Source organism: Tupaia chinensis, unplaced genomic scaffold, assembly GCF_000334495.1.
Source record: "Tupaia chinensis unplaced genomic scaffold, TupChi_1.0 Scaffold000578_2, whole genome shotgun sequence".
Classification (NCBI taxonomy): Eukaryota; Metazoa; Chordata; class Mammalia; order Scandentia; family Tupaiidae; genus Tupaia; species Tupaia belangeri.
In genome coordinates this window covers 2,051,486-2,062,153 of record NW_006160094.1, presented here as the reverse complement: position 1 = coordinate 2,062,153, position 10,668 = coordinate 2,051,486, and the positions used below count along the sequence as shown (strand labels likewise).

General features: G+C 33.4%; 1 protein-coding gene across 5 annotated transcripts in view; it reads right to left on the bottom strand.

Moving 5' to 3' along the window:
• CCDC7 (coiled-coil domain containing 7) overlaps nt 1–10,668 on the bottom strand; it is a 329,121-nt gene that overhangs the window by 95,844 nt on the left and 222,609 nt on the right. For all 5 annotated transcript variants that reach the window (XM_027775623.1, XM_006158284.3, XM_027775622.1 and 2 more), the window contains 3 exons: nt 10,360–10,470; nt 9,317–9,442; nt 2,292–2,408 (listed from right to left, as the gene is read on the bottom strand). In XM_027775623.1, coding sequence (XP_027631424.1) covers nt 2,292–2,408; nt 9,317–9,442; nt 10,360–10,470 — 354 coding nt within the window. The remainder of the gene's footprint in view (nt 1–2,291; nt 2,409–9,316; nt 9,443–10,359; nt 10,471–10,668) is intronic.

Genomic DNA, 10,668 nt, shown 5'->3' with positions numbered 1-10,668 from the left:
GACAGAAGAATACTTTATCGGAAAAGTGCTTGCACATCGATGTTTATTGCGGCACTTTTCATGATTGCCAAGTCATGGAAGCAACCCAAATGCCCACGAACTGATGAATGGTTAGAAAAACTGTGGCACATATATTCAATGGAATACTATTTATCCATAAAAAAAAAAAAAAAACCCTGGCTTTTGACAGGAAGTGGATGAATATGGAAGACTTACTGCTGAGTGAAGCAAGCCATGCTATGAAGGAGAGGCATTGTATGTCTCCACTTAATATATACCGAGTGTCTGCACTCTATGACTGAAACTAATTGTCTAAAGGATGTAGAAACGCAATATATAGATGTAAATACCAGATATAGTGTGTGTGAAAGATGAGGGTCTGAGGAAGGACATTTGGGGGAGAAACAGGGAGGAAAAGCATTAATGGCACAAAGAGGTGTGGTATTATCTGTTGAAGATGTTTTGTGGTTTTATCGACAGTGCTGGGGAAAGGTATTCATCTGCTGAAATATCCATTTCGTAAGATAAATAATAATGTGATTGAATGTATGGAAGAAAATGAAATGAAAAAATAAAAAAGTAAATTAAAAAAAATATGGGGGAGGGAAAAGTATAGAAAGCACACATAGATACCAGAGGTGGTGTGGGAGAAGAGTGGGAGATGGCCGAGGGTAAGAGATAGGGAATCAAGGATGGGAAAAATAAAGCAAATAAGAAATAAGAAATGAGAAATGGAAAAGGAAATAAATGGAAAATTATTTGTTGACAATAACATGTATGCTGATGTGCTTGATTGAGACAATATACAGTGTACTCTGGATGGAAAATCTCACTTTGTATGCTGTAATGATGTACAGTGAAGAATGAATGTAAATAAATAAATTTAACCAAAAAAAAAAGGGAAACTATGGAATTAAGGTAGATCTGAATTAAGCAAACAAAAGCTCTTTGAAAGGTGGCCTGGCATCATAAACAGTTCTGCCTGGCAGAGAGGATTAGAGAAGCCATATGAAAGAATTTGTACCATAAAATAACCTGGACTTTTCCAGAACAGCATTGTAATTAGTAGAGATTGCAAAAGAGCAACCACAATCAGAGGATTACCTTGAGGAAGACTTTAAAGGAAGAAAAAGAGACCGATCTTTGCTAGCAGATGGAATATCACAGAATACTTGGTAGGCAGGGCTGAACTGTGAAGGTTTATGTGTGAATTGTGTACTGTGTGTTTGCTTTTCAACAGTTTGAGTAGTCGACTTGTAAGTATTTTCTTAAAAATATTTAAAACCATACTGTCTTTGATATGTAAAGTAAATGTTTGTGGAAAAATGTAAAAATAAATAAATAAATGATTAGAAAAAAACCACAATCCTGATACAATAAGAAAACAAATAACATTACAATATAAGCCAAAGATTTAATAGGTATCTCATTGAAAGGACATACAGGTAAACAAAATAACATAAAAAGATGATCAACATATAAATCATTAGGAAACTGCAAATTGAATCAATAATGAAACATCACTACAGACCAATGAGAATGAGTAAAATCCTAAACCAGTATGTGGAGCAATAGGAATCCTCATTCTTTGCTGGTAGAAATGCAAAACAGTACAGCCACTTTGAAGACAGTTTAATAGTTTCATTAAAAGTTAAATATAGTCTTATGTCACCCAGCAATTCTTCAACTTAGTATTTACCTAACAGAAAGGAAAATCACAGAAGTTAAGAAGTACCCAACAGTTTCCAAGTTAGAGGCATAGCTAATTAACAAAGGAATTATTGGGCTTTTCTGTGGATCAAGGACATTATGAAAAAAATACTGAGACCACATAGGAATCATGAACCTCTATCTAAATTGTTCGCAAAAGACTATGTAAATACTTATCACAAGAAAACACATGTAGCAATACTAGCATCAGTCAAAATAAATGTGAAAGCAAAATTGCATTTTTAGAGATAAAGAATGTACTTTTAAAACACAGAGTGCAATTTACCAGGTAAATATAACAAATTTACATTTGTACACATCAACTAACAAAGTTTCCAAATGTATAAGTCAGCATGATAGAACTACCAGGAGACAAAAAAGATCTGTAATCACAGTGGAAGAATTTAACAGACATCTGTTGTTACGTAGAATAAACAGACAAAAGTTAAATAAGATAAAGAACTGAACAACATAATAAACACATTTTAAAGATATGATTCATTAAACATTCAAAAACTAAGAGTAAAATTCCTTACTTTCTTTAAAGATAAATCAACGATATTGGAAATGATCATACTTACTAGTTATTGTTTCCATTTTGATAGCTTCAGGTTTCTTCACTTGAGATTGGCTTTTCAAGAACACAATTTTATCCTCAGGTAAAACATTTTCATATAATAAATCATCCACTTTCTGAGCTACAAAAAGATTATTTTAATCCATTTAAGAAATGGGATTTATTGGAAAACTTCTGTAATTCAAATACATGCCAACTATTTTTTTTTGAGATGTTTTTCTCTATAGGGCGTGTGCACTCGCCAGACAGACAGAGACAGAGAGACAGAAAGCGAGAAATCACCCCCAGAGGGGATGGCCATGCCGCAATCCCTTCTCCTCCATTATCCTCTCAGGATCTTGGTCACTCACGCACTTGCGCCCGGCGTGGGTTTTAAGCCACCGGGTCCAGAACGCGAACCGCAGTCGACTACGTGGGAGTCCAGCGACATAGCCATTACGCTAACTGCTGGTTCCCAAATACATGCCAACTATTAAGCAACATTTTTTTTTCTCTTTCTCTTTTAGTGTTTTATAGGACATGTATACTCACTGAAGAGAGACAGACAGAAAGAGAGAGGGAGAAAGTAAGGTATCATCCCCAACGGGGATAGCCATGCCACAGTATCTTCTCCTCCAATCTCTTTTAGGAATTTTGGGCACATACACACATGCACCCAGCATGTTTTTCAAGTCACTAGATCCAAGACTCAAGCTGCACAGTCAGCTCTGTTGGTTCTAGCACCTTAACCACCACACCACTTGCTGGCTCTTCTCTCATGTTTGAAAATGATATTATTAAATATCACAAGGTAGAAACAGTGAATTATATGAGTATGTATAGATTGAGTATGTGATGTGTAGAAATACGGGAATACTTTTTAAAGAATAATTTTATAAGGTATTTACCTTTTATAATTAAGTTAAATATATTTCGTTTTGCTGTATGTTTCTTTCATAGCCTGGCATGATTTTCAAGCCACTGGGTCTGAACTGAATTATATGAGTATGTATAGATTGAGTATGTGATGTGTAGAAATACGGGAATACTTTTTAAAGAATAATTTTATAAGGTATTTACCTTTTATAATTAAGTTAAATATATTTCGTTTTGCTGTATGTTTCTTCCATAGCCTGGCATGATTTTCAAGCCACTGGGTCTGGCACTTAACTGTGGTTGGCTATGTGGGAGTTCACTGTCTTAACCACCATACCACCTGCTGGCCCCAAGTTAAATGTGTTTTATAATATACTTGGGTAAGGAAACAATAATAAAACATTAAAAGTAAAAGGAAGATTAAACAACAAATCAGGAAAGATAGAAAACAGAAGTAATGTTATATTAGCCCCTAAAATACCAATAGTTACATTAAATGTAAAGATATTGAATGCTACATTTAAAACATGAAGATTGTCACATCAAGTTAAAAGAAAATCAACCATAATACATTTTATTTTAAAGATTCACAGCTAAATCATAATAATACAAAAAGATCAAAAGGAAAAAGATTTTTAAAATTATGACATATAAATACTTATATAAAGATAATATGTTATTATTACAAAATAGACAAGAGACAAAAAAGTTATTACAAAATTGTTATCATAGTTTCAGCACACTGAACATATATCAATTTAAAATATGTATATATAATTAAAAAGCTTTACAAACATAAAACAAAAATTGACAGAATTACAAAGAGTAGTAGAGAGATCACTTATCATAATAGAATTTAAAATATCTTTTTCACAAATGATAAGAGAAAACTATAATGAAGTTAATAACACATGAACAATATAACTAATCAACTTGACCTAAAAGAACAAACATACATACACATATCCACATAAACACACATGCATGTTTTATGTTTTATGTATATATACATGGTACATGTAAATTCATATATATGATTGACTAAACATATATTTATGAGCTAAGGCTCTAGAGAACTTCAACTTAAAATCATTATGCTTTTTTTTTTTTCAATTTGCTAGAAGGCATGTGAACTCATGGAGAGAGACAGAGAAAGCAAGAAAGGGAAGGGTATTAAGAAAGGTCATACTACAATCCCTTCTCTTCCATTTCTCCTTTTGAGATTTTTGGGCAAGCATACATGCATGCTCAGTGTGGTTTTCTTCAAGCTATCAGGTTGGGGATATGAACCACACAACTAGCCATGTGGGATATGGCTGCTGTAGACACTACTGGCTCAGTGTTCTTAAGAATTATGCTTACCGCTAAGCTCTGTTTTTCTGGAATTACCAAATTTCTTAATTTGAGATGAATTTTTAAGATTAAACCTTTATCTTGAGGAATTTACTTAACAAGAAGAAAAGTTTTACTACAATAAAAAGTGAAACACCTTTATTGTGATGCCTCTGGGTAGTTAATATATATCAAGAACCATTCAAAGTTTCCTGTAAGTTTTATAACAACTTAGTAAATCAATACAATTTAAATGAACGACAAAAAAGGAAAAAAGTCCTCACATAATTTTCAAAAAAGACCATGAAGGTAATTGTAAAAATCATCAGTACTTTTCTTGACAGTACATGGAGGCATGCATCATTCCATACATACATTCAGAAAGTTCAAATTAGAATTGATTATACTAAGGGTATTCACATTTTTAAAAAATTTTAAATTTCTCACTGACAAAGATTTCTTATATGTGACTGATTTAAAAATTGTACTAATTGGGGACCAGCAGGTGGCATGGTGGTTAAGGTACTGGACACTCCCACATGGCCAACCACAACTGGAGTTCTGGACCTGGTGGCTTGCTTTCTCATTTTCTCTCTCTCTTTCTATTTCTCTCTCTGGTCAAATTAAAATAAAAGAATGAATAAATAAAATTAAATAATTCTTTAAACAAGAAGCATTTAAAAATTGTACTAATTAAAAATCAAAATTTCAAAATAAGGAAAATAAGTAAGCAGAAGGAAACTAGGATCAGGTAGTAAAAATGGAAAGTTCCCTGAAAATGAAATATTTAAATCCCAATATATAAATAAGTACAATAACTGTAAATGAATTACACATTCCAAGAACAAAGGCAGTCATGCTAGATTTTAAAACAATATTGTGAAAAGCCGTTTATGAGACATCGCTAAATTACTAAGTTGTAAAAAAATGTAGAAAAAAGATACACTATCAAAATACTAACCAAAATAACTGCAGTTTAACTGACATATAATGTCAGAAAAAAAAGAATTTAGTCAAAAGACCTTGTAGGAGACTACGATGACACTTTTCATAAAAAGAAAAGATTGTGTTCATAAGGAATAGCTAACATCTTTGTATGCATCTAATAACATGGACAGTATGAGAAAAATGGATGGAACTAACAAATAGATAAATCTACAAGCATAGTGAGGGAATTAAATATGTATTACTCATCTGACAGAATTAACACAATCAAGAAACAGGAAATTTAAATGACAAAAATTGACTTAATAGTTGTCAATACGTTTATAACAGGATACACATCCATGAAAAAATTCTGCTTAATTAATATTTAACGTAATTAGGGTAGATACCAAGGAGTGGAATTGCTGGATCATATGATAGTTCTATTTGTAGATATTTGAGGAATCTCCAAATTGTTCTCCACAGTGGCTAGACCAATTTACATTCCCACCAGCAGTGTAGGAGAGTTCCCCTTTTACCACACCCCCACCAGTACTTTTTTTTTTTTTTTTTAATCTTAGTCATTCTGACTGGTTAAGTGGTATCTCATTGTGGTTTTGATCTGCATCTCCCTTACAATGAGGGATGTCGAGCATTTTTTCATATGCTTTTTGGTTATTCATACGTCTTCCTTATGGAGTAGTTTTTTCAACTCATTCTCTCATCTTTTAATAGGGTTAATCATCTTTTATCAGGACAGCTGCTTGAGTTCTTTGTATATTCTGGTTATAAGTCCTTTATCTGATGCATAATTCACAAAAATGTTTCCATTCTGAGAGCTGTCCAGTCACACTAATTACTGTACCTTTTGCCATGCAGAAACTTCTTAATCTTATGTAATCCAACTAGTCTTCTATTTTTGGGATTATTGACTGTGCTCTGGGGGTTTTACTTAAGAAATCTTTGGGACCAGCAGTTAGCGTAATGGCTATGTTGCTGGACTCCCATTTAGTTGACCGCGGTTCAAGTCCCGGACCTGGTGGCTTAAACTCACGCCAGGTGCATGTGTGTGTGTGCCCAGGATCCCAAGAGGAGAATGGGGGAGAATGGATTATGGTGTGGCCATCTTCCCTGAGGGGGGTGATTTCTTGCTTTCTGTCTCTCTGTCTCTCTCTGTCTTTCTGGCGAGCACATGCGCCCTGTAGCAAAAACCTCTCCAAAATAATAATAATAATAATAATAATAAAGAAGTCTTTTCCTACCCCCAATGTCTCTCAGTTTCCCCAGTGTTTTCCAGCAGCAGTTGTATAGTTTGAGGTCTTAGGTTTAGATCTTTGATCCACTTTGAGTTGATTTTTGTCAATGGTGAGATGTAGGGGTTCAGATTCATCTTTCTGCAGGTGGATATCCAGTTTTTCCAGCATCATTTGCTAAAGAGGTTATCCTTTTCCTCCTGGATTGACTAGTAGGCTTTGTCAAAGATCAGTTGGCTGTTTATTGGGGGTTTATTTCTGGGAACTTTATTTTGTTCCATTGGTCCACCTGTCTGTTTCTGTGCCAATACCATGCTGTTTTGATTACTACAGCTTTGTAGTATATTTTTTAGGTTAGGGAGTGAGATGCCACCCACTCCACTCTTCTTGTGCAGGATTGCTTTAATGACATGAGGTCTTTTATGATTCCAGACAAATTGTATGATTGCCTTTTCTATATCTATGAAGATTGTCTCTGGCACTTTGATTGGGATTGCATTAAATATGTAGATTAATTTGGGTAGAATTGCCAAATTCTTCCAATTCAGGAACTTGGGATGTCCTTCCCCTTTTTTGTGTCATTTTATGATCCAGCAATCCCACTCCTTGGTATCTACCCAAAGGACAGAAGAATTCTTTACTGGAAAAGTGCTTATACATTGATGTTCGTTGCAGCATTATTCACAATTGCTAAGACATGAAACCAACCCAAATGCCCATGAAAAGATGAATGGATTGAGAAAGTGTGGCAAATACATTCTATGGAATACTACTCAGCCATAAAAAAACAATAAGACTCTGGCTTTTGACGAAAAGTGGACGAATATGGAAGATTTACAGCTGAGTGAAGCAAGCCAGGCTATGAAGGAGAGAAATTGTATGTCTCCACTTAATATATACTGAGTGTCTGCACTCTATGGTCAAAACTGAATGACTAAAGGATATAGAAACATAATAAATTGTTGTGAATACCAGATACAGTGTGGGAAGAAGTAGAGTCTTAAGAAGGACATGAAGGAGAAAAACAGAGGCAAGTCATTTATGGGACAAAGAAATGGGTTATAATCTATTGAAGATAACTTCTTAGTATTGCTAACTGGACTGGTGAGAAATGTACACATGTTGGCATATTCCCTTTGCAAGTTAAGTAACGTGTTATTGAATGTATAAGAGAAATTGAAATAAAAACTAATGTAATTAAAATAATTTAATAATATTCATTACTATCATATTTACTATTAAATTTTTCAACTAGTTTGTTTCAGGCAGTATATTTTTATCTGATACATCACCTTTTTCTGGGCTACAGGAAGAAAGGCTTTTAAAAATTAAAAGCACTAAAAAATCAGGTCTGTGTTAGAGCCTCTTGACATACAATGTATGTCAATTATCTAAATATTTCCCCTCATTTTTTTTATTGATATGAGCAAATCACACTTGTCTATCAATCTGACTAAAATATAAACATGTGAATAAATTTTTCACTTGTACATATAAAAATCTTGTTACTGTTTAGACACTCAGTGGCACTAAATACATTTAACTTATAAATATTATTTATTATTATCATGCCTTATAAATGCACTTACTCCCTTTTCTTCCTTAGACTGTTAGTATTGTAAATTATTCTTTAATATTTAAAATTATTCTTTAGTTTTCTTATTGTTGTCACATTTTAGAATAAAATTTAAAGTTTTGGGTATCAAATATGACTAAGGAAAAATATCTAATGATAAAAACACAGCAGAGGGGCCAGCAGGTATTATGGTGGTTAGGGTACTGGACTCCCACACATCTGACCAAGATTTGAGTCCTAGACCCGGTGGTTGAAAATCATGCAAGGTATATACGTGCATGCCCAAAATCCCAGGAGAAAAATGAAGGAGAGTGGATTGTGGCCTGGCTGTTTCCCTGGGGAGTGATTTCTCACTTTGTCTCTCACTGTATCTGTCTCTCTCTGATGAGCACATCCACCCTATGGCAAAACAAACAAACAAATAAACAAACATAGCAGGGTATGAAAGAAACACATCAAGTAGGAAAAATAAGAATGATTAAAACAAGTGTAATTATACCTAAAAATATCAATTAAATAATTAGATTATATATAATTATGAGAGCTGATGAAGATAACTATCAGACTATATTTAAAAGTATGTACAAAATTCTTACAAGAGACACAGCAAAATTATTGAAATTATTATTGGGTTACTTTAGTAACAAGATGGAAGAAAACACTGTGCAAATGGCAACCAGAAAAAAGTTTGTAGAGCCATATTAGCAGCACATTAGGTAATTATTAAGGAAAAAACAATGAACAAAAACTATGAAAAGGATGAAGTGGGTCTCTTCGTTAAGACAAAATGTTCTGTCCTTAAAAAAATATGAATTTTAAATTTACGTGCACAAAAACAGTGGAACATGATAAGATATAAAGCAAAGTTAATGCAAGTATAAGAAAAAATAGAGAACTCCAAAGTGAGACATTAAAAATATATATGTAACATATTATAAAACAAACAGATAAATCATCAATAATGATCCAGAAGTATGATGAAAATAATTACCTCAGGAAACATATGGTTAAAGACATCTATAAAACAAACACAATACTGTTCTGAATTAATGAAAAAATAATTTATAAGATTTATAACTGATTACTTACTAATGATATTCTCATCTCTGGTAGTTTGAAGTTTCTTAGTTTGAGATTGGCTTCTTGATAATAAAACGTTCTCAGGCAATACTTTTTCAAGTAATATATCCTTTTGGGGGCTTTTCAAAGAAAATGCTAAATCGAAAAAACAGGTGCATAATGGAACTTCTGAATAGACAAGTAATAAACTTTCCACCCATGGAAGTAAATGAGAAAATCATGTTGAATGGTGAGGACAGAAGTCTTACTGCTTTTTCCTATTTCCAAAATCCCTTCCAGAGGGACCGCTCACTCACAAACATTAACAGACCATTTTGGTCCATTTGATAACAGAACTCTTCCTGTATACTGTCCCAGGTATAATATCTTTGGGATATGTGAGTCAGGTCCACAAACATTAACAGACTATTTTGACTCATTGATAACAGGACTCTTCCTATATGCTGTCTTTGGGACAGTATCTTGTGACCTATACAAGCCCCCTTATCTCTGTTAAAGTTCTCTTTTTGCTGATCCCTTTTTGAAACATAGACCTTTTCCAATTACCAACCTAAGAATTATAAAAACCCCCCTATGGCCTACCAGCCCCTGCTTCCAGATGTCCTGCCTTTTGGAGAAAGACGAATGGAAAACTCTCTTCACTAAATTCCAAACCTTGTCCTTCACTCTCAAACCAAATAAAACGAACTTCAGTATCTGATCACCCCCAGAAAGGCATGTTCACCTTTCTCTGGGTCTGGTAACACATATTCATGTTTAGAAATAAATCACATTACTATTTCTACAGAGTTGGTTATTTCTGTTGATAATAGTTTTCAAGAGTGTTTGTAGAATCAGTAATTTTACTTAGTAATTACTGCCCATGCAAATACCAAGCAAAAGGTTTTAATACTCTTGCTTTTGTTCTCTAGTTATCTTAGGGTATTTACGCTTTGGCTCAAAGTGTTTCAACCATAAACTACATCAAATTCTAATTCATAAACCAAAGAAAAAGATCTTCAAATCAGTTTAATTTAAAATAACTTAAAGATATCTATACTTATTATTCTTACTATTGTGCCTTCCTCCACCAGAAGTCATTTGTCTCTGTTCTTGCATTTGGGTTTTGGATGTTGAAGGTTGTTGCATTAATGTAAGATTTTCATCTGGCACTACAAAATGAGCTACATAAAGAGATACATTTAGTTGACTAAATGAAAAAAAAATCTACTCTGAATTCTCTAGATTTCAAACTTATAACAAATGTACAGTAATATTTTCTCTCACTTTTATAAAGTTAGTAAATTACCATAGTGTTAGGTCTAACATTAAAATGAAGCCCCTGATAGCCATCCTCTCATCATCATTGGCCCATCTCAGCA